The sequence below is a fragment of the Dama dama genome, chromosome 7, assembly GCF_033118175.1.
Source record: "Dama dama isolate Ldn47 chromosome 7, ASM3311817v1, whole genome shotgun sequence".
Taxonomy (NCBI): domain Eukaryota; kingdom Metazoa; phylum Chordata; class Mammalia; order Artiodactyla; family Cervidae; genus Dama; species Dama dama.
The window spans coordinates 34,928,607-34,956,223 of NC_083687.1; the positions used below are offsets into that span (position 1 = coordinate 34,928,607).

A 27,617-nucleotide genomic window follows, 5' to 3' on the forward strand; every position below is an offset into this window, starting at 1 on the left:
CAAAATTTTTTTTCAATGCTTTGTTAGTGGTGGTTCCCGTAATTTCTCCTAAGGGTGCTCTTGAGTTAATTGGTTATTTTTTAACTTTATGAGGGTCATATTATTCTCTTCAGCATAGCATTAGGGAAACCCATGCTGACTTACTTATGAATGCCTTAAAAATGACTCAAGTCCTGTTTGGTTTTGCTATAAGATAGAGTTCCCATTGCAAATAATTATTTTAGGATAAAGTTAGTAAATGAGAGGTTTAACATTATATATTCAGAATGCTTATTTGGTCTTTTAAAATATTCCACAAAGCACAGAAGAGAGAAAATTAAACCAGAATGCCAATAGTTTAAAAATTTGTGATATGCTGGGAAGTTAATTTGATGGTTCAAAATCTGATGAAAATTGGTGATCATTTGTTTTTGCAGGCAAAAAAATTCAGCAGTATATACACATTTAAATATATGGTTACACTAGAGTTTTTCAAGAAAGGTATTACTAATGATGGATATATTATCTTTTGGGTCACTTTTTTAAAAGTTTAAAAAAATTTTTAGATATTATTTTTTAAAGCAATTTTAGGTTCACAGCAAAACTGGGGGAACAGTACAGACATCTCCCACATACCTCTTGTCTACACATGTGCAGTCTCCCTCTTAATGGCATGTAACTTTGGGGTCACTTTTATGCTAAAGAGAAATCTTTTACCTTGCTGTTTTGAGTAGTCATATTCTTTGTGAATTTGTTTTGAGTTGTTTTCCTGCTTCAGCGAAGAGAGACATTAATTTAGAGAACAGTTCAAAAGACAAATATGCAAACTGATGCTAGGATATCTGTTATTGGCAGAAAAATGACCCTCTGAAACAGATGATAATTCACACCCGACAGATGAATCCTAACCCTTCTTCTGGGAATCAGCCCCTGGACTGGGTACAACAACATGGGGACCTGTGGAGGGCCGAGGTAGAGATGAGTGGTTTCATCAGCTCAGAGAAACTAATTGGACCCTTCTGGGAATGTTCTAAACAGCTGGTTCATTATAATTAGAGACATCTCCTATAACTAGATTGTCGCTGAAGTTAGAGTAGTTGGAATTTTTCATTATTATATAACAATGCTGATGAAAATATTTCATTGGCTCTGCTGATTTTGTCACTGCCTTGCCTTCCTGGAATTTCTAAAATTTCAGAGGGTTAACAGATTTCAATTTTTATTCCATTGAAGTCTCATAAATTATACTGATATAATCATGTAAGGAATATCTGACAGGTAGCAGCAAAGGGGAGAGAAACTTGAGTGGTCTTGAGAAGAGACTGGAACCACTGCCTGAGGGTGGTCTAGATATGCCAGTATATAAAAATGTTTATGGATATTTAGTTGTGTATAATTCAAGAAAGATCTTGTTTAAGTGGGTGCAAATATGTGTCTACTATTTCTGCTAGTGGTCCATTTCTGCCTTGAGCAACATCAGTAGGAATGAACCCTAGGCTGGGAATCAGAAGTAGACCCATGTGACTGCTGCTTTACTTTCTGTGTGACTTTGAGGAATGGAGAGGGTTGTCTTTTCCTTTCTATATAATTGGAATAATACTAACCTCATCATATTATTTTGAGGAACAAACATCACTATAAATGAAAGCATTGAATAAATTCTGATGTATTTTGCAATTATAAATGTATCTGAAAATAACTAGCAAAGATATTGTGAAAACTCAAGGTAAATATGGACAGTGTTTGATGCAGTTCTGGGCATGGTATGTGCTCAAAATAATTGGTCCTAATTTCGTTTAATTTTTTACTGAAGCTATCCCCCTCCCTCTTCCACACCCACACATACACACACGTGCACATGCACAGACACAGTGGACTATTACTCAGTCACAAAAAAAGAATGAAATAATGCCATTTGTCACAATATGGATGGACCTAGAGATTCTCATTGTAAGTGATTATCATATTAAGTCTGACAGAGAAAGACAAATATCATATGAGATCACTTAAATGTGTCTAAAACAAATGACAGGAATGAACATAATCACAAGACACAAGTAAACTCACATCCATGGAAAATAAACTTGTGGTTAACAAAGAGGAAAGGAGGGTAAACAAATTAGGAGTTGAGATTAACATACAAGTACTGCTATATATAAAATTGATAAACAACAAGGACCAACTGTATAGCACAAGAAACTATACTCAGTATCTTATGATAATCTATCAAGGAAAGGAATGTGAAAAAGAATATATACGTGTGTGTGAATCACCTTGCTGTACGCTTGAAACGAATACAACACTGTAAATTAACTATACTTCAATTTAAAAAAGTATGTACTGAGTGCATTCTATGTCCACAGCACCATGAATGGATCTTTGAGTTACAGTTGCGGTTCTATACTAAAAAAATAAATAAATAAGAGAGAGATGCAGTACATGAAAATATTGATAATATAAGGGAAATGGGTTATATCTGTGGAAAATGTTGTCTGAGAGATTCAGACAAGATGATATGGAATTTCTGAGGAGAGAATTATTTCCAGATGAGTGAAGGGTAGGTGACAGGATAGTGAAAAATGAGGTTAGATTATGAAGAAATGTATGAAGAGTGTTAGAGGATGAAGAAATGGGGCCAGCTCAAATACGACCTCAAATATCCAAGTCCAGGACACACAGACACAGTCTAAAGGCAGTGGTGGCCTCTGGAGGAAAATAGAGTTGAAGGCTTTTTGTGTGGGTTGAGCTGTATGTTGCCAATGAGTAACTTCAGTATGTTTTTGTTCCTAAAAGCCTAAGTCTTGGGGCTTTAGTTATAAAAGGACAGTTTTTATGTGGACGGTTACAAAAACATGATACATATTTTTAAAAGCAGTTTAAAATTGAGTCTTTTAATTGTATCAATAGTTTTTTTTTTTTTTTATCAGAGATCAGTGGTCTTTAGATTTTCATGAGGGTGTCCTTTAACAGCATCATTTCCTCAGGTCCTTAGCCTTTCACTGGTTTACTTGGCCTGGGGTTTCAAGAGGTGGCTGAGTTTTGAGGCTGGTGGAGTCTCTGAAGCATTTAGCCTAACAGCCCCAGGGAGTGGTATTGCCGCTTCATTAATTAGCTCATGGAGCATCCCTTTGGGCAAGTTTAGCAGGATTATCCTTATTTTTACAGAGCAAGAAAATGAGGTGTGAGGCATTGAATTGGCAATCAGTCCTGGAGTTCAGAATTTCAGACCTTTAGTCAGTTCCTCAGTTTGTAGATCTTGATTTTATCAATCTAGGTATGTATTTGCACAACCACAATTTTAATTTCATTGAGTTTATTTTTAATAAAAATTAATATTTTTAAGATCATGCAGGTTTTAACTTGACCCAGCTGCAGTATTGTCCAAGTGTCACATTGACTAAATTAAATGATAGGCATCAAATTCACATAACTTTTTTTTCCTGCTTATTATTATTATTTTGGCTTTGGTATGGCCACTGATGATATAAACATAATCTAAATAAGATGGCAGAGGCAGAGTGATATATTGGAAGGTGCATGTGCTTTATATCCAAAGACCTGGCTTGTTCCATTCTAGCAGAGTGAACACAACTTAAGTCACTTTGCCACCTTGGACTCTGAAATATTTCCAAATTTATGTTTGGAATATTTCCAAAAAAAATGTTAGCCAAATATTTAGTCTGTCTGTCTATCTGTTTCTTTATCTGCTTACCTACCTAGTTTCCACTCAAGGAATGATTCCCCTCTGATTCACCAGGCTAAGCTCCTTCTCAGACTGGGTTTTTCCAAGACAATGTTGAACCCTGTTCAGAATCAAGACGAGAGGACCGCTGTAAGCATGCCCTTCGTTTGCTTGGTAGTGGTTCCCTCGCTCACTGATAAAGCCAACCAGGAGTGTGCACTCTGCTGGGTCCAAAATGAAAGACTGGGTTTTGCATGGATTCCGTTTCATTTGACTTGGTTCCATAGTCACAGACCACACACCTAACACTGGCCAGGATGCTCATCAATGAGACATGCCTGGTCCATGGGGGTCCGAGTGGGAGTACTTCCACTCTGTCCCTTGGGGTCCATCCCTCCGTCACCAGGTGTATTGATACGTAACGTTATTCTCATGTTTCAAACATTATTTTCAAAGGGCATGGGAAGGTGTACAGGCTGATAAGAAAATGTACCTATTTAAAAAATATATTCTGATTCATTATCACACTTCTTATATCTAAGCTGCAGTATCTCTAGATTAACACCAAGTGGCCAATACTTAATTCCTGATATGAGCTCTGGGAAAGTTCCTTTTATGTGTAATTGATTTGCTTAATTCTTTTGTGATTTTAAGTTATTATTTAAAATGACAATTAGAAAAATGCATTTTTAGTGAAAAATGGTACTTTTTTCCCTTCAAAAGTCCTAACTGTTTTATATAATGGTCTTACATATTTTTTTTCAATTCAAATATATTGCTTGGATTGTGTTTTCAAATTCTTGTATTACTATATCTGGAAACAGACATTAGTTAATTATATATAATAATTCAAAGAAATGTATACTTAAGGTTAATCTTCAGTTCACACTGGTTAATCATGAACATTTGGGGAATATTTTTGTCATACTGAATGAGGAAAGCAGCTTATTCAAGACAGATGGTTTGATTTGATTCAAGCAACAATATATACACTTAGAATAAAGTTATATAATTATTCAAAAAATCATCTATTTGTGAATTTCTGTGTATAGTTACTATCGACAAGTATGTAGTCAAGAAAAATAGCATGTATCAGACAACTCACCGGGCATTTTCAAAGTTATTTGTTTTTATAATGTATTCACCTTCATCTTTAATTCAACAATCCAACAGGGTATTAAGTAATCAAGGTCAAGCAACCATTTAAAAAATAACAATTGGTATGAAGTATGTGCTTAACACATTACTAGTTAATATTGAGAGTTACTGTGCAGTAACAGTAGGGACAATAAATTGAAAACTAGATTAAATAAAATGTATGATATGTTAGATAATGGTGAATGCTATTTAAAAAACAAAAAAGGCAGGGAAGGGCAATAGAGAACCAGGGATGTGGCAGAAGTTTTAAGCCCAGTGGCCAGGGCGGCAGTATTCAGAGATGGGGAGGGTTTCATGAGAAAGATACGCATAGATGTGGAATTAGAAAGGCCTGTCCTTCAAACATGCAAAGATTCACTTGCAGTTAAATAATTCTGGAATATTTTCTGGAAAATAACATATTTTCTTATGCTATCAGTTTGGCTAAGTTGCTCAGTATGTTTGACTCTTTGCCTCCCCATGGACTGCAGCACGCCAGGCTTCCCTGTCCATCATCAACTCCTGGAGCTTTCTCCAGTTCATGTCCATCAAGTCCTTGATGCCATCCAGCCATCTCATCCTCTGTCGTCCCCTTCTCCTCCTGCCTTCAATCTTTCCCAGCATCAGGGTCTTTTCCAGTGAGTCAGTTCTTCGCGTCATGTGGCCAAAGTATTGGAGTTTCAGCTTCAGCATCAGTCCTTCCAATGTCAGGATTGATTTCCTTTAGGATGGACTGATTTGATCTCCTTGCAGTCCAAGGGACTCTTAAGAGTCCTCTCCAGCACCACAGTTTAAAAACATCAATTGTTTACCATTTGTTTTTGTTTATGGTCCAAGTCTCACATCCATACATGACTACTGGAAAAACCGTAGCTTTGACTAGACTGGTATTTGCTGGTAAAGTAATGTCTCTGCTTTTTAATATGCTGTTTAGGTTGGTCATAGCGTTTCTTCCAAGGCTATTCTATAGTATGAGCTAAATAAATCAAGTGACTTGGGATCAATCAAGAATAAAGCTTGCAATACATTCCATTAAACTGAAAAAAATTGCCTCTTCTTTATTTCAGCAGTTTCTCAATTCTGATAATATATTCTACAGATACACTGTAGAATAATGTATTCTACAGATACAGGAGTATATTCTACAGGTAAACTCATTGCAAGATTCAGACTTAAAGAAAGTAAGGAAAACCACTAGACCATTCGGGTATGACCTAAATCAAATTCCTTATGATTATACAGTAGAAGTGACAAATAGATTCAAGGGATTAGATCTGATAGACAGAGTACCTGAAGAACTATGGATGGAAGTTTGTAACATTGTACAGGAGGCGGTGATCAAAACCATCCCCCAAAAAAAGAAATGCAAAAAGGCAAAATAGTTGTCTGAGGAGGCCTTACAAATAACTGAGAAAAGAAGAGAAGCAAAAGACAAAGGAGAAAAGGAAAGCTATGTCCATCTGAGTGCAGAGTTCCAAAGAATAGCAAGGAGAGATAAGAAAGCCTTCCTCAGCGATCAGTGCAAAGAAATAGAGGCAAACAATAGGATGGGCAAGACTAGAGATCTCTTCAAGAAAATGAGACATACCAAGGGAACATTTCATGCAAAGATAGGCACAATAAAGGACAGAAATGGTATGGACCTAACAGAAGCAGAGGATATCAAGAAGAGATGGGAAGAATACACAGAAGAATTATACAAAAAAGATTTTAATGACCCAGATAACCATGATGGTGTGATCACTCACCTAGAGGCAGACATCCTGGAGTGTGAAGTCAAGTGGGCCTTAGGAAGCATCACTACAAACAATGCTAGTGGAGGTGATGGAATTCCAGTTGAACTATTTCAAATCCTGAAAGATGATGCTGTGTAAGTGCTGCACTCAATATGCCAGCAAATTTGGAAAACTCAGCAGTGGCCACAGGACTGGAAAAGGTCTGTTTTCTTTCCTATCCCAAAGAAAGGTAATGCCAAGGAATGTTCAGACTTCCGCACAGTTGCACTCATCTCACACACGAGCAAAATAATGCTTAAAATCCTCCAAGCCAGGCTTCAATAGTACATGAACCAAAAACTTACAGATGTTCAAACTGAATGTAGAAAAGGCAAAGGAGCTGGAGATCAAATTGTCAGTATCCGCTGGATCATCAAAAAAGCACAAGAATTCCAGAAAAATATCTACTTCTGCTTCATTGACTACACCAAAGCTAATGACTGTGTGGATCACAACAAACTGGAAAATTCTTCAAGAGATGGGAACACCAGACCACCTTACCAGCCTCCTGAGAAATCTGTATGCAGGTCAAGAAGCAACAGTTAGAAGTGGGCATGGAGCAACAGACTGGTTCCAAATGGGAAAGGAGTCCATCAAGGCTGTATATTGTCACCCTGCTTATTTAACTTATATGCAGAGTACATCATGCGAAATGCTGGGCTGGATGAAGCACAAGCGGGAATCAAGATTTCTGGGAGAAATATCAATAACCTCAGATATGCCAGATGACACCACCCTTATGGCAGAAAGCAAGGAGGAACTAACGAGCCTCTTGATGAAAGTGAAAGAGGAGAGTGAAAAAGCTGGCTTAAAACTCAACATTCAGAAAACAAAGATCATGGCATCTGGTTCCATCACTTCATGGCAAATAGATGGGGAAACAATGGAAACAGTGACAGACTATTTTCTTGGGTTCCAAAATCATTGCAGATGGTGACTGCAGCCGTGAAATGAAAAGACACTTGCTCCTTGGAAGAAGAGCTATGACCAACCTAAACAGCATATTAAAAAGCAGAGACATTGCCAACAAATGTCCATCTAGTCAAAGATATGGTTTTTCCAGTAGTCCTGTGTGGATGTGAGAGTTGGACTATAAAGAAAGCTGAACAGCGAACAATTGATGTTTTTAAACTGTGGTGTTGGAGAAGACTCTTGAGAGTCCCTTGAACTGCAAGGAGATCCAACCAGTCCATCCTAAAGGAAATCATCCTGAATATTCATTGGAAGGTCTGATGCTGAAGCTGAAATTCCAGTACTTTGGCCACCTGATGCCAAGAACTGACTCATTGGGAAAGACCCTGATGCTGGGAAGGGTTGAAGGCAGGAGGAGAAGGGGACCACAAGAGGATGAGATGGTTGGGTGGCATCACCAACTTGATGGACATGAATTTAAGCCTGCTCCGGGAGTTGGTGATGAATAGGGAGGCCTGGTATGCTGCAGTCCATGGGGTTGCAAAGAGCCGGACACGACTGAGTGACTGCACTGACTGACAGATACATTTACATATCCATACAGATAAATATTGTGAGGAAATCTATCATGGCATCATTTGCAACAGCAAAAGCTTATTACTTATTTTGGCCAACCATGTGGCATTCAGGATCCCTGCCAGGGGTCCAACCTGTGCCCCCCACAGTGGAAGCATGGAGACTTACCACTGGACCACCAGGGAATTACCTGCGAGAGCAAAAGTTTAGAAGCAAGTGGAAGGATTGTCATTGAGAGACAGATTAAATAAATTATGGTAGATTCACAGCGTGGATATACATAGCTTTTATAAAGAATGAAGCAACCTTTACTCGACCAATGTGGAACAGTTTCTGTGGTGAACTGTTAAATGAAAAAAAGCAAGATGCGGAAGAATATGCATAGCAAGTGATCCCTGTGTTTAAAAATTACATGTATAAAATGTCTACATAAGACAATATGCAGGTGTAGGCTGTCTTTGAATGACCATTGTTAAGTTAGTTGCAGCTTTGTGGTTGGGGGACCAGAGGTGGGGATATTCCTCCTTTTCACTGTATCCTCCATTTTACCACTTGAATTTTGGTCAGGTGCATACATTATCTGTTAAACTTTTTAAAAAAGTCGACATCACTGTAAATGTTAGCTTAGGGCCAAGAATCTCTGGGTTTAAAAAAATGTAAGAAGATTGTTATGATTGATTAAAAAATGTTCACTCTAGTTTTTTTTAATTAAATTTCAATAAACATTTATTGTGCAATTAGGCATTGCCAAGCGCTGATTTAGGCACTGGCAAGTCAAGAATTTTGCCCCTTGTTCTTCTCAAAATGGCATAATTTTCCAGAAGAGAGTCGCATGAATTATTTAAGGTTAATTTATCTTTAACTACCACAGTGCAAAGCAAGTAGAAGTTCATAGGTGTGGACAACTCTGCCCCTTAGTATGTGTGACTTTAGGCAAATTAAATGATTAACCTCTAGTTTCTTTGTTTGTAAAATAGGGTACTTACTTCAGGGCATGGTTTTGATGTTCTAATGATATATAATGCCTTTACTTAGTACAAGGCTTGTCATTAAATACAGTGCAGTAAATGTTGGCTGTTTTCATTACTTAGTTCCCTTTCAAATCAGGAAGGAAAAAAAGCCCTGTAAGCAAGTGTGATCAGCAATCCTGTAGTATCTATATCAGTCTGAGGCAGGAAGGTGAAGAAGGATGAACAGGGAAGGACTGCTGATCACCAAGCTGGGTGTTGATTAGCGAGTGGCATTTCAGCAGCTGGAAGAAGGGGGAGGGCATTTTAGGCAGGGGCAAGATGAGCAGAGGTGTGGAAGAGGATTCAGAATGTGTTTGGGCAATGGATTGGGGGCCGGCTGGTTCGACCTAAAGTCACACCTAGGGGTTGTGGAGGAAGAAGTATTTGGTGGAAGGTGAGGGAAGCTAGTAACAGTGGTTGGTCATGGGGGTCCTTGTAAGCCAAGCTTAAGAGTTGGGACTTAGGGCTTCCCTGGTGGTCCAGTGGTCAAGGATCTGCCTTCCAAGCAGGAGACACAGGTTCAATCCGTGGTCTGGAAAGATCCCACACCCACAGAACAACTAAGTCCATGTGCCACAACTACTGAGCCAGCGCTCTAGAGCCCATGAGCTGCAATTGCTGAGCTCGTGTGATGCAAATGCTGAAGTTCACGCACCTTAGAGCTGGTGCATGAAGCAATGAAGCCCAAGGGCAGCCAAAAATAAAAAATTAACTAACTGAAAAATGAAGAGTTGGGATTTATCTTTCACTGGAATCCAGATAGTAGAAGACTGAGGAGAAGATGGGGTGGAAGGAAATAGGAAGAGGAATGATGAAGAGGAGAGAAAGGGCCACAGGGTCAAGGGGGAAACTAAAAACAATGGGGGTGGAGGGCCTTACATATTTAATGGAACAGGCAGCAGGGGACAAAATCAAGACACGCAGACTTAGCTTTGTAAAGGGGTCAGGATCCTTCTGAAACAGGCAGCAAAGGAGAAAAGTGGTGAAGATGTAGATGAAGTGAGCTTGGAGGGAAGTGAGGTTGAGAGCCTTCATGCCTGTTAAGCTTTATTCTCTTGAAGTTTGGAAGGAGATGATGTGCTGAGAGTAAGTGTGCCTGGAGTGAGATTTTAGAATTTAGGGTGAAAGGTGAGGATTTGGACAATGCACTGTGGGAAATGTAAGAAATAGTTGATTTCGGAGGAGGAGAGGCTTGACCAATGCCAAAGCCTTGTCTTAGTCGAAGGTGCCTGAGGGGCCATATGGTTCTCGATACAACAGCTTGGACCCTGGAAACAAAAGGGGCCAGAAAGATGACCAGACCCACCCAGATGCAAGGGGGGTTGGGAAGGGAACGTGCTGTTTAGAGTGTGGCTGGTGAACGGAGGAGGAAGTGAAGCTGAGAAAAGTTGATGGAGTCAGTCTTAGAACAGGATGGGGTTAAGTGCCTGGCGGGGACCCAGTGACTCTAGGGAGTGAGTGGATGGGCAGAGATGACCAAACACTCTGTCGTGCCTGGAGGGGGAGGGCACTTCATTCAAAATTTTATACATTTACTTACTTTTGTTTGACAGAAAAGAACTATTTTAAAAATGGCCTTGGAATTCTCATAATAGCTCAACAGTTTCAGTTTTTGGTATAGATCGTGAGCTGTATGCCAGGGCTTAAAGGAAATCTTTCTTGAGAGCTCTGTTAAAGCTATATGCCATTGATAGAGGGTGAGCCCAGAGGGTTTATATACGTGGGGGAAAAAAGCAAGGTTTTAACAAAGGCATCGCAGTTCTCAGCCAGCTCCCTGGAAACCTCTAGTTTTTCCTCATAGGAAAAAAAACACTAACAAAAGTACAATGATTTGTATTTCTTTATTTTTAAAGGTAAAACCAGTAACCCACAGCAGGATCAATGTGTCATCTCGCTTTAGAAAACCACTTCTGGAACCCTGCACTATCTTGTAAGTTGGAAACCTTCATGTTTTGGGTCAGAATTAGTGTTGGTTTCCTTTTGGTTTGGGACTTCTTTTGTAGTTTTAAAGGCGTAACTGTGTCAAATGGTTTGCCTCACTGGCTTTGCCTTTTTTTCAGCTTGATTGCAAATGGAGACCTCATAAACCCAGCTTCTCGACTCCTCATTCCTAGAAAAGCCTTGAATCAGTGGGATCATGTACTGCAGATGGTCACGGAAAAGATAACTCTGAGGAGTGGGGCTGTCCACAGGTATGTCAGAGTAATCTTCTTGCAAGTGGATGGGACTCAGAATTATTGAGGATATTCCCATGAGGCCCTGGAGACACTGGTACCTAGATCTGAGTTTGGGGTCACTAGTTTGTCTCTATGTGCCTCAGTTTCTCTATCTATAAAATGGGCATATAATTGTTCTTACCTTGTAGGGTTGTTTTCCAGTTTATATTTTTGTTACCCTTTATGTTGCTTTTCTCATGTAGTTATGTTAAATTTTGATGCAGTCAAATTTTTAGTCTTTCATTGTGATCATTGAGTTCTATGATTAGCTTAGGTTCTCTTCACTCCTAGATTATAAAAAAATTATCCCATGTTTTCATCTTTCAACTTTTAACTTTCATTTAAACCTCTGATCCTTTTGGATTTTACTTTGGCATCAGGAGTTAAGGCAGATCTCAATAGTTACATATTGATTTTTTAAAAAAGATATATCGTTTTGCCTTTTGACACATACACAGATGTAAACCCACTCAATAAATGCTCTGAAACACACAAAGATATATAAATACCCTGCATGCCCAGATATACCTATTCATACCTATTCATACATACCTATTCAATTTGATGTGAACAAATTGATAAATAGAAGTAAAATATAGGCAAGGACAAACACAGAAAAGAGAATATAGTTATATGTCCCCTGAACATGTGAATACTTGTTCTTAATTCTTAAGAACTTAATTCTTTTTTTTTTTTAACTTTTAATTTTGACTTGGGTATAGCCAGTGAGCAATGTTGTGATAGTTTCAGGTGACAGCAAAGGAACTCAGCCATGCAGACACATGTATCCATTCTCCCCAGACTCCCCTCCCACCCAGGCTGCCACGTAACATTGAGCAGAGTTCCATGTTGGAGAAGCTTAATTCTTAGTGTAATGCCAGGCACGAGTGAGATTTGCATGTTGCTCACTCGGGACACCCCCACCCTCCCTTAACAGAACATGGTGGTTTAAAAACACCTGGTGGTGGTTTAGTCGCCAAGTTGTTTTCAACTCTTGAAACACCAGGGACCAGCCCCCCAGGCTCCTCTGTCCATGACATTCTCCAGGCAAGAATACTGGAGTGGGTTGCCATTTCCTTCTCCATGGGATCTTCCTGTCCTGGGAATTGAACCTGGGTCTCTTGTATTGCAGGCAGATTCCTGACAACTGAGCTAAACAGAACATGAGTAATTCTTGTGTTTGGACCATTCCTGGGCATCGGTGTACATATCAAAAACATCCCACACAAATTCGTTCAACTCCCTGTTTATAATTCTCATGTTCTGTCGCAAAGGAAGAAAGCAGGTCAACAAGAGTCGCATAAAAGAAGGCTAAATTCACAGGCTAGAATTTATTCAGTGTCCTTTACCTGTCTGTAGAGAAAAGCAGTCAAATCTTGGCTGTTGCCAGATCCACAGCTTTGCTGTCTCTTAATTTCTAGATGTAAAAGTTAATGACGGATTCAGATCTTCCTATTTTGAAGTAAACGAGAGAAGAAGAACGTCTGGGTCTAGGCCTCCATCCAGGGGCTGGTTTCCAGCAGGTTCTCCCCCAGGGGCAGAGTTACCACTGGGGGCTGCTGGCAGTGTCCAGAGTCATAGGGAATGGAGGTGGCTACTACTCCCATCTCGTGGGTAGAGGCCAAGGATGCTGTTGACAACCTACAATTTCCAGGACAGCCTCCCACCTCTCCTACAATTATCAGATCCAAAACATCAATAATGTCCAGAGGCCCTGGTCTAGGTCAAGGCAGGAAAACCAGATTATCTGGGTTAAGTGTTGGTAGTTAGACTTGTAGGGATAAAAGTACGTTACTTTAGCATCTTCATACTAACTCAACACTAACACACTTTAGGGGGTTAAGTGGCTGCTTTTATTTTACTTCTTGACTCCATACGATACGGCCTTTCACATAATCAGTAAATAAGCAGACAGATCAATGGATTTTTTTTTTCTTTGCAAATGTCACTACCCTTAATTTTGTGATATAAGAAGTCTGAGAACTTTTAAAACGATCCTCTTAAAAATCTTTCCAGTTACTAACTCTTGTTTATCACCTTCAAAAACATGCATTGTCTTCTTTGTGGCGTGGTTTTCTAAACCGTCTGTTTTTTTCTTGCTCTTTAAACAAACTGTGTGGACACTTTAAATCGTCTAGCAAGGTTATCACTGTTCTCTTAATAAGTAACACATTGTAGTTTGCAGCAGCAGTTTTACAGTAAAGGGAGGTTCTTGTGAAATCCCTTGATTCTGGGAAGATGACGGAAGGCAAAAAAAGAGAAGCATGAACGCTATGCAGTTCTGCATCATTAATACTGGCAATGGGTTCTTTTACCTCCTGCCCTCGCACCTCTTGTTTTCTGACCTAGTTCTGTGTGTTTGTATGTACAGTTCTGTCTGAGAGCTGCTCGTGGATGTTAACCTGAATAGTGCATTAAGAAAATAAATTTTCTAAGTGCTCACGGGATATAAAGAGAAGAATCAAACTTCAGTGGAAGCCAAGCTTCATTTAAAGTGTGACATTCTCGGAATGGCAACCCACTCCCGTATTCTTGCCTGGAGAATTTCATGGACAGAGGAGCAGGCTACAGTTCATGGGGTTGCAAAAGAGTCGGACATGACCGAGCACATTCTCTACAAGTTAATTCTCTCCCTCTAAACTCTAGATATGGCAGCAGTAGGGGATCCTTATGTTAGACTGCCAGGTTCTGTAAAACTAGACCGTAATTGCATCTGCATTGGTATTTAGCTGAGTCTTGTGACTTTGAGACATTTATAATTCAGTGTTTAGCATAGTATCAAATGAGCCAATTTAGGAATAGAGTTTTTAATTGACTGTGATTTTAGCGGTTCTTGAAATGCTTGTCAACATTTTAATTGCTGGCATTCATATTTTGGCAGACTCTACACTTTAGAAGGAAAACTGGTTGAGAGTGGGGCAGAGCTGGAGAACGGGCAGTTTTATGTGGCTGTCGGCAGAGATAAGTTTAAGAAGTTGCCTTACAGTGAATTACTTTTCGACAAGTCGACGATGAGAAAGTCTTACGGGTACGTTTGCATCCTCACTCACGTCTCATATTTTAGTTATCACTTGAAGTAGCATTGAATCTTATGCTGGCCCCGGGTCTGTTTTTTAGAATCTTGTTTATCAGTTAGAAAGGAAAGGATGTCCGATACATGTTGATCACTGTTTATTTTGCTGTGATTGGATGTTGAGAACTATTGCATAAAAATATAATATTGAGGAATCTATGATAGACTATGTATTTTTTAGCCACTCACTTATGAATTTATAATAAATATAAAGATTTATTTTTGTGAAAAAGGTACAGGGCAGTGAGCTTCTCTGCAACACAGGCTTTTAGAAGTCTTAAAAACGTTAACTTGATTGAATAATTTTTTTAGTTGGTGCGTTAGAAGAACATCTACAGGTGGTTAAAAATAATATTTTCTACTTAAAAATAATAATGTTAAAATATAGAAATGATATTTCTTTTACTACAAATAAGTGGAGCGCTGGGTGTATAATTATTGCAGGCAAAATATTAAAGGTTACTCTTACACACAGTGCACAGAGAACCCCTTTGCTCTATGAGATGTCGGACATTGGTGAAGAATGCCTTCTTTCAGCCCAGCAAGTGGACTGCCCAGGCATGCGTTTGCATGAAGAGCCTCAGCCCCTACTTGCAGGGACCCTCGGGCTTGCTCACGGTGCCCTGCGGTCCATTCCTGCTGCTTTTCCGTGTCTACTTGGCTAGAAAACTGACTTTGTGTAGTTGCTCCTAGTCGGATGCGTGACATGTGACAGAGAGAGCAGAATGTCACCAGTGTGTTCTCCATTGATTTGTAATCCCGTGTAACTTGACGGAGAGACTAGCCCAGGGTTTCTCAATATGGAATAGGTGGAATGGAATTTCAGGGGTGGTGTTTGAAGTATCGCAAAGAGCACATTGCTTTCTAGCACTTTAGAACTATTTACCAGACTTACTGCCAACCATCCTTACCCATCCATGAAATCAAGCCCTTCACAAGGTCACTCTGAGAAGCGACGCTGGGGTAGACTGCTGTGGGTTGCAGTACATTCTGCAGTGAGATCTTGTGCTTGTACTTGATGGCAATGAGAAAACTTGCTCATGGTGGCCTTTCTCAGGCAGGTGGGAAATTTGCCTTTACCTCCGTGGCTTCTTATTGTCAGAGAGGTCCAGCTGGGTTTCGAGCTGGATCTTTTCCTGTAAAGAAACATCTGGGAAATACTTAGAGCCAAAGAGCAGTTTTTACATTTTTTGGTGAGAGTGACTGGTTTGGAAACTCCCTGAATATAAATGCCAGTGTTTTACCATTCTGTGTTTCTACCAGATATGATAGACACGATAAAAAAAACTTCATCATTTTTAGTTTTAAATACGATCTGGCAAAATTGTCATGCAGCTTGGGAAATGCCTTTTTTTTTGAAATGCAAATTAAAAATTTAGGGATTTGATTTTAAGTGGTATGAAAAAGTTAAAAGTGGTACTAAATTTATTTGTAAGCATCAACTAAAATGCTATACAAGAAAGCATTAAGAATCTTTTGGACAGTGGAAACTAATACAACATTGTAAAGCAGTTATACTCCAATTAAAAAAAATAATCTTTTGGAATGCAATTTGGAAATGTTTTGGTGGTCTTTGTGAAATTGGGAAAGTTAGTGGTACTTTTTGTAGAATACTGATGTCTACAAATAGTTGAGTTCCAGGTTGGGGTGATACACTGAGATGATAATTATCTTGCCTTGTATATTATTTGTGAATAATATTCAGATTTCTAAATTGCAATTTGTTTTCACAGTCAGAAAACCTCTTCACTACCTCCAATTGTAGGATCCAGAAAGTCTAAAGGCAGTGTAAGTATCAGATACTTTACTCATTAATGTTCTGTATTTCTGTACAATAACAGAGAGACTGTCCTTTGGGTTTCAATTAAATTTGAAGAAATAAAATTTAGCCACCTTGTGGCATATAAGCAGTTATGTGAAACAACACTAGAACATTAATGTTACAGTCTGGTTTCTAAAGGAGAGCTGACATTTTGAAAATATGGATTTCAAAAGAGGTATCTTTTTCCTAATATATAGACTTGATAACATTTATACCAGCTTGAAATCTAGGCAATAATACATAAATGAGAAGAAATGCTGTTTTAGGGCACATCACTGGTCTGCCAGTGTAGTTTTCTGTAATTGACCAAGACTAAAAAGAAAGTGTATGTAACAGAATGGCAGTCCTCAGTTACATTTTTTAAAAAGGTTGAGAATCACTCTAAATATTTAGCTCCTTATCAGAATCTTTTTCATCCACCATTCATTCATCTGTTAATTTAGCATATACCTATTGAATACCCATTAAGTGACAAACATTTAGTAGGTAATGTCTTAACCTGTTTGCATTTTTTGTCTGTACCCCCTCATGGGGATGAGCTTCATGTCCTGCTGGAGTATTGCTTTGACAGGTCTTCTTGGCTGAAACTTCTCTTTCTGCTCTTTTGGTTGAATTTCCTGAACTGTAGAGGTCAGAATTGACCTGACATTTCCCCTTTCTGAATTAAATAAGCAGAACTCTTACACTGGTGTCTTGTAAAATAAGTGGCTGCTGGACAATGATATTGTCTTCTAATGATGATTTAGATATTCCTTCCCCTCCCCCTTTTCTGTAACATCCCGTGAAATTCTTGAAAAGTTTTTTTTTTTTGCGTGAAGAAATAGTGCTGACCTCGACCAAGTTTCTGAGCTTGGATGCCTGAGAAAATGGTGGTACTATGCCTAATTAGAGGGCAGCTAGAGGAAAGAATGACCTGCTTAATTTCTAATGCATTAAGTTGTCAATGTCATCACGGAATCTAGCTGCAGACTGTTCAGCAAGTAGTAGTAAATGGCAGAGACTGAGGACATCAGATGACAGTTTGCAAGTTCATCCACGTGACGGTCATAGTCAAAGAGCAGAGGCATGTCATGGTGAGGTTCTTTCCTCGAACCCCACACAGCCCGGCAAGGAGCTGGCTTCATCATGCTGTTGAGTGGGAGGATGGGGAAGTGGGAGTAGAGAGGGTTGGGTGCAGAGCTCACAGTGAGAGCCACAGAGGACCCATAACTTCATGGATGTGGAGAGCAAGGGGAGAGAGAGTATTCCGGTAACTGAAAAATATATTGTAACCATTGTAAAGCTAAATGTGTGCTTGCATACTAAATCACTTCAGTTGTGTCTGACTCTCTGCGACCCTATGGACTGTAGCCTGCCAGGCTCCTGTGTCCATGGGATTCTCCAGGCAAGAATACTGGAGTGGGTTGCCATGCCCTCCTGCAGGAGATCTTCCCGTCACAGGGATCAAACCCGTGTCTCTTAGTCTCCTGCATTGGCAGGCGGGTTCTTTAGCACTAGCGCCACCTGGGAAGCCCGTAAAGCTAAATAAAGCCCAGGAATTTAGAGTTGGGAAACTGCCCTTCTGTTCTTCTTCAGGACTTTGTGGAGTGGAATCTCTTCCATGTACCATGCATGTAGGAGCTCATTAACCCTTACGGTACAGCTGGAAAGGTGATGGTTAAACAGAGACCAAGTGTAGTTGAATAACTGACCCAGATCACAGGGAAAGTTCATGTCAGAACCAAGATCAGGACTCAGGTCTTTACATTCACAATGACTGAACTTTGGGATTAGGTGCTTATTATTCTTCTGAAATTTAGAATGTCTGATTTTTTTTAAATTAAAAATGTGTTTCCAGTTTTCAAATCCATACACAGGAAGCATATATGTACCTCTTTCTTGCTCTCTTGTATGGAAGTTCTTTAGAATCTGTGCTGTGAACACTGGGTTACCTAATGATGACTGGCTATGTCTTCCATGTGTCTGGCCTTGAACTAAGCCCCAGGGAGATAGTATTGAGCAAAAAGACACAACACTCTCTCTTAGCTCTGTCCTACTCAAGGAGACAAAGTTATACAAATGATACCACAAAGCAGTGTATAATTGCAAAGTGTGATTAAAATGAGAGAAAAGGATAGAACGATATGCGGGAAAGTAAAAGGAGAATTTAGATATGTGTATCAGGAAAAGGTCTCTTTTAGGACACAAACTTTAAGGACTCAAAGTTATGTTTTGAGATGAGTTTCCATCTCATACACAAGCAAAGACTCAACATTATATTGCCAGGCTCTGACTTAGAATAACACAGGGATATCAGAGTCTGTTCCTTTTTTCACAATGCTTTCTCACGAAGCATTCTGTAGATTCATCTGTCCATTTATCTGGTCCTCCAGCCATCCATCCAACGCATGTTTAACAAGCACTTACTGAGTGCTAGGAATTTCCTTCAAGCAGCTGGCATAGATTGGTGACAAGCTTTCAGACTGCACGGAACTTTTGTTCTAGTGCCTTTGTCTATGGTGGAAGGATGGGGGTAGACAGACGATCAATCTCTAAACAAATATATAATTTCAGGCGGTGATAAGTGCCATGAGGACACTAAAATGTGGCAGGGCACTTGTTGATATAAAATGCTCTGAGGCTGAGACTTTAATGAGGTAAAGCAGCCACCTATACGACGTGGGGTCAGGGGAGAAAGAGCCTCCATAGCAGAGGAAACTGTCACAAGGCCCTCGGGAAAGAGCTTGGCATAAAGAAAGGGGACAGAAAGAAGGCTGGGGTGGTCTGTGATGAGATTGGAGAGGCAGGCAGGGCCCAGTGGTGCAGGCCATGGGTGGAGTTTGGCTTTGATTCCTTACTGGAACACCATTTGAGGGGCAGAGGAAGGGAGTGATAGCACTTGATTTCTATTTTTAAAAGATCATTCTGGCTGTGGTGTGTGCAGAGAAGTGGATGGGGCTAGAATAGAAGCAGGAGGCAATGGGACGGCTGGAGTCCTGAGTGATGCGGGCGACTGGGACCCGAGGCAGCAGGGGACATTAATGTTGTCACTGATGGCTGCATTCACCCAGTAGCCATTTATCGAGTCCATATTATGTCCCGAGCACGAGGAGAAGGGGACAACAGAAGATGAGATGGTTGGATGGCATCACCGACTCAGTGAACATGAGTTTGATTAAACTCTGGGAGTTGGTGATGGACAGGGAGGCCTGGCGTGCTGCAGTCCATGGGGTCACAAAGAGTCGGACACGACTGAGTGACTGAACTGAACTGAACTGTTTTTATTGCTTGTGGGGGAAGGGGAGGCAGAGATTCCAGAGAAAACCGTAAATGTCTGAAGCCTCCATTCTGGAGGAGGAAAAAGACAAACAAATACACAGTTGATATTAATCAGGGATAAACTTGAAGAAACATGTACAGGGGGAGAAAGTTAGAGAGGGTGCAGTACCCCCTGGGTGGCCAGGGTGGGCCTCTTGTAGGAGATTTTATTCAGCAGAGGGGTGTAACCCGCCAGGCACACAGTAAGTTTCCACAAAACCTGTCTAGTGGATGTGTGAGTGACTGGCCGTGAACCACAAGGAGAGAATATTCTACACTGGGCATTCCAAAGTCAGAGACTCAGTTTTTAAGAGAAGGATCAATTTGCTCCTTTCCTTTAATTAATTGGTTCCCTGGAGAATGTATGTGTTTTCAAGATCCTTAACTGCTTGGCACTGTGTGGGGGTGAGTGTGAGTGAAGGGGTCGCTGGGTGAGCTGGCTTACAACTTAGGGAACTGCTTCCTATTCCGTCCAAGGGAAGGCATCCCTGAACTCGTGATGCAAATCAAAGGGAACCCAGAGTTGGATTTTTAGGAATTCTTTTCTCCACAAGCTTTCTAGGAATGGCTATATTGCATAATGAAGGGAAGTGTGGGTGGGGGCCTGATAGAACTTAAAAAAGAGAGAGAGAAAGCTGCTATACTCCCCATAGAGCACCTGCTATGCAGAAGTGATGAGTCATCAAAGCCCCACCCTTGAGGTAGGAAGTATGGGTAATGGGGTTTGGGGTAAAAGTGAGGTGGTTTGGTGGAGGATCCTGCAACCCTTTCAAAACAGCCACGGAATGCCCTGTGCAAAGCAGGAAAAGATCAGAAGTCACCCCTCATACAGACTGGGGGTCACAGAAACAAGTACTTTGAGATTCTAGCCTGGGAAACAAAAGGAAAAGATAAGTGAATCCTCTGAAATTCTATTAAGTTTGAAAAATTAACCCACCAGCGGGAGGCTGTCCTCTAGCTGTGAGGTTTCAGCACAGAGTCCAAGCACCCTCTAGTGGAAGAGACATAAAATCAGGGACGTGCTTGAAAGTTGGAGCCAAAGACTACCTGACGTTGTCCTCAGTTGTCCTTCATTCCCAAGTGGCTAATACATTCTGTGATCAGCAATTTACAGATTCAAATATGGCAATTGCTCAGGTTTTGGTGAGAAAATGTGACTATCCGTGTATCACAAAGTCACGGTGAAAGGTCGATTCTGAAGCTTCCAGAACTCCATTTTGCCTTTCGGGAACCTGCGTCCAGTTTGGATAAAAAGGTTTCTCACACTTCCCGTCAGCACATACGCAGAGAAACACCAGCCTGAGTCTGAGTGTGGTCCCCTGCTCACAAGGTCTCCCGGGTGCTTCGCTGAAACACACACAGTGTGAGTCCTGCTGTGTGCGGCAAATCCCTCACAAAATCACTTTACGAGGGATTGTGTGATGCGTTATGGCTTTTGTGTCTTTGGCACATGTTCATGAAGGCTAAAAGTGAGTTTACCATGGTAATGACAGAAACCTGAGTTGACTGGATCTTGTTGGTAAGAGCCTAGGGAATGATCTAAAACAATCCCAATTTGAGTAGAGTAAGAGGGTGATCAAAGGGCTCTTTTTAGTTTTCTGTTGGTTTGAGCCAGAGGTTTGCTATTTCTATCAGGTATTTTGATATGTGTGTGAGGAAAAAAACAGGACAGTGCTTGAATGATCTCATAGGGTCTAGTGTTTGCATGGGATGCCCTGTAAAATTAGGCTGCTGCTTGATTTCTTCCACTTTGGGGGTAAAATCGCAATCTATTACTTCCAGGTGACTTTTTAAGGGAACCAAACCATATGATAGCTGTTTCTAGTCCCTTGGGAACTAGGAAGCTTCAGTGTAGTAGAAAAATCAAGCCTGGATAACTTTGAGAAAGTTAATCCCTTTATCTGAAAAACAGTAGTAGAAAAATCAAACCTGGGTAACTTTGAGAAAGTTAATTCCTTTATCTGAAAAAATGCCTTTCTATGCATTTGGTAAATATTTGTGTTTATGAGTATTTAGCACACAAGAGGTACTCAGTAATGTTATCAACTAACATAGCAGTATGAGATGACAATCTTATTCCATATGCCCCATAAATAGCAATGACTATCCATTTACGAGTCATATGTAGAAGTCTCAAAAAAGAAAGGAAGATCCCTCTTCTATTCCTCTGCCCTTCCCTCTCTCTATATAATTTGTCTATGTATTATTTATAATTTATATAATTAACTATGTAAATAGATAAGTATACAATTTATAGTATATAATTTATTTATATTTATATTAATTTATTATACACATTTTTATTTTTTAGATGAATCTTGTTTTCTTTTTTTATTGTATATTGGAGAATAGTTGATTTACAGTGTTAGTTTCAGGTGTATAGCAAAGTGATTCAGTTATATATATATATATCCATTTTTTTCAGATCCTTTTCCCACTTAGATTATCACAGAATATTGAGTAGAGTTCCCTGTGCTATACAACATGTTTTCTTTTTAAAATAGAAAACATTTAAATTCTTTCCAGTTTTCTAATTACAAAACAATTATTTTTTTCTAAGTTTAATTTGTGTTGTGTTAGTCACTCAGTCATGTCTGACTCTTTGCAACCCCATGGGCTGTAACCCTGCAGGCTCCCCTGTCCATAGAATTTTCCATACAAGAATACTGGAGTGGGTTGGTATTCCCTTCTCCAGGGGATCTTCCCCATCCAAGGATCGAGCCCGGGTCTCCTGCATTGCAGGCAGATTCTTTACCACCTGAGCTACCAGGGAAGCTAAGTTTAGTTCTTGTCAAGTGCCTGGCAATTAGTCATTAACCAGTATTTGAATGCATGAGTGTCAGTTACCAAAGCTATGCCTCATAGAGTTATTGGAATCAACTAGTCTTTCTTGATGCTCCAGAATCAGTCTTTTGAGTGTCCCTATCAGAAATGGAGTAAATCAGAACTTCTTGTATATTCAACAAGAGAGTTCATGCTTAAAATCATGTGAATCCTCAGTGTCCCCAGGGTGGAGCGTCTGCTATTCCCTTGTTTTACCCCTTTTGTGACTAAGGCTTTTCCCAGAGAGCTGTTTAAAAAAAAAAAAAAGGAAAAAAAAACCTCTCATGATGAGATCCAGAGTTTTGCTTTCTTTGTTTCATTTTAGTCCTGATAAGTTGAACAGCATCTCTGAACATTCTAGTAGTCTTGCTAGAAGGGTCACTCCTCTCATTCAAGGCTTTTAAAATTTTAGAATCTTGAGATGAATAGCTGCTGCTGAGTCACTTCAGTTGTGTCTGACTCTGTGCGACCCCATAGACGGCAGCCCACCAGGCTCCGCGGTCCCTGGGATTCTCCAGCAAGAACACTGGAGTGGGTTGCCATTTCCTTCTCCAATGCATGAAAGTGAAAAGTGAAAGTGAAGTCACTCAGTCATGTCTGATTCTTCTCGACTCCATGGACTGCAGCCTATCAGGCTCCTCCGTCCATGGGATTTTCCAGGCAAGAGTACTGAGATGAATAGACTAATTTGAAAATAGACTAGAATGTGAGACCAGGCTGATGGTTCCTTCTCATATGATGGTTTTGGAATCTCTGCTGTAATCATATTAGCCATTTCTCCTGTCTGGCAGTTTATGGCTTTGCAAGGAATAATCACTGAAGAAAAGCAAAGGAAAAAAACCCAACTCTGGTTGCAGTTAATGCAATAATTAAGTGGAAACTGTATGTTTAAATTGCAGTTGGAATAGGAAATTAAATTATGCAAAAAAGTGTTATAGATTTGGACAAGTTTTCATACTGTTAATAAATCTATACATAATTCATTTTCTTGTAGGCTATGACAAAATAGCGTAAATAACTTCATTTGTAAGGCTGTGAAATTTTCTATTCTTAATCGGGTGATAGCTAAAGCTATTTAAACACTTCTGGATGACTGAATATCTAAATGTTTAAAATGAGCAGTTATAATAGGTTTCTAGGCAGATTTGTTTATTTAACATTACTACATTTATTTTCAGATACTAGCATAGTACAGATGTTGCATAAAATTGCACACAATATGGTGTAAATTTGATACAGTTTTTAAGAAAAAGATATTAACTCTCTGCTCTTGGAGGAAGCCCTCTGATAGTCTTTGAATAAAACTACATGCCAGACACTGTTTGTTTTGTTTAGTCGGTAAGTCTTGTTCAACTCTTTTGCAACCCCACGGACTGTAGCCTGCCAGGCTTCTCTGTCCCTGGGATTTCCCAAACAAGAATTCTGGAATGGGCTGCCATTTCCTTCTCCAGGGCATCTTCCCCACCCAAGCATCGAACTCACTTCTCCTGCATTGCAGGCAGATAATTTACCATCGAGCCACAAGCCACCTGCCAGGCGCGGTACCAGTTACTTTATAAATGTTACCATTTCATTTCATTCATTTCATGTAAGAGATCTAACAGCAGGCACATTAATCCCATTCAGTTGATAAGGGATCCATGGGGTCACAAAGAGTCGGACACGACTGAGTGACTGAACTGAACTGAATTGATAAGGAAATAGGTTCCAAGAAGGTAGGAACTAGTTACCCCAAGGTCCCATTGGTGGTTGGTGGCAGTGCAGTGACTCTGAGTCAGGGTCTCTAAAATGTGCATTATTTCTGCCACCTGCAGCCTCACATCTCACACACTCAGGAAGGTGTAGCACCTGAGTGTCCTAAGGCCGAGGCTGTCTTGTTGGAGGGAATTTCTTGTGCTGAGAATCAGCATAGCCATTCCTTGGGTACACTGGCCACCACTGTCTTATGCGGCTCCCCAGGAACTGTACACGCGCCCGCCACGGCAGCCGCCGAGCCCAGCCTCACTGTCATGCTGGGAGCCTCCTTTGCAAATGCAAGGTCTTCATTTCAAGATGCACATGGGAATCAGAGGCAACCACCACAGGTGTGGTCAGCGGGGGCTGCCTTGCAGGAATGGTGGTGGGGGATATGTGGTCTTGAGCTGCTCATGTTTATGTTGCTCTGGATTTGTGATTCCTAGAGATGGTGGAAGTCACCGACAGATGAGTCAATATCGGAGGTTTTCTATGAGCACAGTGTGGGTCTGCTTATATGATGATACCTGTGTGCTCACTGTGACAACTAGTTAAGAAGGTATTTCTCGATTAGCTGATCAAACTGGGTTTTGTCATCATTCCTCATCCAGTAGCTATCTGCTGATTCTTCTGAAAGGTACAGGAGGGAGAGGATGGTTGAGACAGCCGACTGGCCCTGCTCCTTGCTGGCTGTATGACCTTGGCCAGGCTTCACCTCTCAGCCTCATTTGCTTGTCTGTACAATGGGGTGATAACAGTACCTGTCTCTCAGATTATGAGGACTGAGTGAGACAGTTTCATAGCAACACCTGGTATATATCAATACAGTTGTGAAGTGTTATTATTTGTTTAAAAATGTTTTTTGATGTGGACCATTTTTTAAAGTCTTTTACGTTTGTTACAATATTGCTTCTGTTTTATGTTTTTTTTTTTTGACTGCAAAACATGTGAGAAATTAGCTCCCTGATCAGGGATTACATCTGCACACCCTGCATTGGAAGGAGAAGTTGTAACCCCTGCGCTGCCAGGGAAGTCCCTCAAGTGCTATTATTTTTATTCTCCTTCCCCTGGTAGACCCCTCATCTGCCACCCAGAAGAGTTTAATGTAGGTAATGGACAGAAGTAGGATCAGCACAGAACACCCGCCTCTGGCCCCTGCCCCTTTTTACCACGTTAGTGACTTGTAGTTATCACGCAAGGAGTTCATCAGCCAATAGTAAGAGTTAATCTTTTGCCACATAGGGAAATGATCGCCAGTCTAAGTCAACAGTTGGATCCAGCGACAACTCATCTCCTCAGCCTCCAAAGAGGAAAGGGAAAAAAGATGCGAATTCAGAAAAACCCACGAAAGAGAAACAAAATGCCAAGTTAAAGAGTTCACCACAAACAATCCCAAACAGTGGTAAGTTTGTTATTATTATTATATTGTTATTACCGATGATCATTATCTTAAGGCTGTGATACAATTTTAATTTGTAAGTAGATCCGTTTGTTTTCCTGGACTCATAGAATATTGTCATATATGAGAGTTTTGAAGGAAGACTTTCTGTGTATGAGAGATGCTGGTGTTTTTCATACTTAATTTTTAGTTGTAATTAGCAATTGTGTGCTGGGGTCCAGCCCCAGCGGGTCCAGGAACACCCAAGGAATGAGTGGCGTCGGCAAGGAAGAAGACAGACACATAGAGAAGGTTGCGTAGAAGAGGTAGCTTCTTTATTTTTAGGACAGCTCAGTTTTTATAGAATGAACGTTACCTCCCCCTTAAGTCACCACATATTACATCAGATATTGGTTTCGTGCTCCTGTCAATATTTTTCTTTCCCATGTTTTCCCCCTATGCATTCATCTGGAACGTTTCCGATTACAGCGTTTTTTCTTAAATGTCCCGTACATAGTCTTCTTGCCTCAATGGCCTAACATTTTCACTCTAACAAAAACAATGTTCTACAGATTTCAGGTATAGTATGAATTCTTTAGACAATAAGGCAATACATGGGAAGGGCTACTACGCAAACATGTTTGATATTTCTGAGAATAGTACCATGTGAAAACCGTGATATTTTCTTTACCTAAAATTACAAAGTTTACAATGATTAACTATGAAGCAGCAAAACACCTCTAAAGCAGCAAAACACCTCTATTAATAGTGAGGTAATGGCAGTGAAGCTGATTAATATAAATCTTCTATTGAAATCCTATGTACCCAATTTCCTAACTCTACAAAAATACCCATAATCTTCCATGTTGTTTCAAAAAAGGGAAACAATGGACAAATAGCAGCAAGGAAATGGCAATAATGAAAACCCTCTCCATCAAGGAGCAAGTAAACTGAAGCAGTACATCTACTTCTAAATCTAAATGCCCCTACTCTTTTCTATTCTAGAATATTATAATCTTTTAACAAGCAGCCAAACTATGCCTGTGGCCTTTTCTTTTTTGACTTGATGTTTACGGTTGTGTCCTGAGCCAGAGCAATCATGAGCATTTCCAAAAAGGCTTGGACTTTTCCAGGGAGGCCTTATTACTATATATTACATTTCCAAAAATTAATAGAAAGCCCAACAATAGTAAGGCAGAAAGAGGAGACATATCGGGCCCCCGGGACAACCTCGAGGGGAAGAGCTGCCCTGCAGATTCCTCTCTTGTCCCGTGACCTTGTCACAGACTGGGCACATCCCAGCGGCTCCTGACAATTGTGCTATAAGGATACATGTTTCAAGAGAAAATATTTCATGAGTGTTCTTATTGAGAAAGGTAAATTTTGCCATCCTGTGTTCCAGCTAAAAGTGCTTGATTAACATTTTTATCACCTACTTGTGATCTCTCTTATTCATGTGTCTACAACTCTTGTTCACATTTCTTACTAACTGCCTTTAGTCACAGATCACTTTTTCAAAAAGATGTTTCACTGGTATCCAAGAGAACACACACACACAATTTTACCAATAAACAGTATGTACCAAATTATTAATAGTTTCATGGGGTCAAGTTTCAGATTCATGGCCAGAGCTCTGTCTTCCTCCTGGGAGCTCCAGCTCACTTACCTTGCATTACCAGGTGAGAGATGGTATAAAATAACTGAAAGCATTTTGCATTACTACAAGATTTTAGGATAAAGGTGTGATAAACTAGGGCTTCTCTGGTGGCTCAGCTGGTAAAGAACCCGCCTGCAATGTGTGAGACCTGAGTTCGATTCCTGGGTTAAGAAGATCCCCTGGAGAAGGCTATGGCAACCCACTCCAGTATTCTGGCCTAGAGAATTCCATGGTCTGTATAATCCATGGGGTCAACCAAGGAGGCATGCTATCAGAATTGTGACCTTTTCACATTAGTTTTTTGTGAAGATAGGCTCTTTTTGGTTTCACTCTGAGCGTGGTCTCAGTGGGGTGAGCACATGAGTGTGGGGTGATGCTGTGGGCAGCTGGGCTGGCTGGGACACGGCTGGAGGAGTGACTGATTCTCCCTCCCCCTGGGATCCACTCACCTCTGCAGGAACACGTGCTGGGCTGCTCTGAAAAGCGGTGAATGGGATCAAGTTTCAGATTCATGACCAGAGCTCTGTCTTCCTCCTGGGAGCTCCA

The 27,617-nt window shown here is 40.3% G+C and overlaps 1 protein-coding gene across 1 annotated transcript in view; it reads left to right on the top strand.

Moving 5' to 3' along the window:
• The window catches only part of DCDC2 (doublecortin domain containing 2), a 140,881-nt gene that overhangs the window by 35,026 nt on the left and 78,238 nt on the right, over positions 1 to 27,617 (top strand). The window contains exons 3-7 of the mRNA XM_061146189.1: positions 10,925 to 11,001; positions 11,132 to 11,263; positions 14,169 to 14,315; positions 16,094 to 16,148; positions 25,279 to 25,438. Coding sequence (XP_061002172.1) covers positions 10,925 to 11,001; positions 11,132 to 11,263; positions 14,169 to 14,315; positions 16,094 to 16,148; positions 25,279 to 25,438 — 571 coding nt within the window. The remainder of the gene's footprint in view (positions 1 to 10,924; positions 11,002 to 11,131; positions 11,264 to 14,168; positions 14,316 to 16,093; positions 16,149 to 25,278; positions 25,439 to 27,617) is intronic.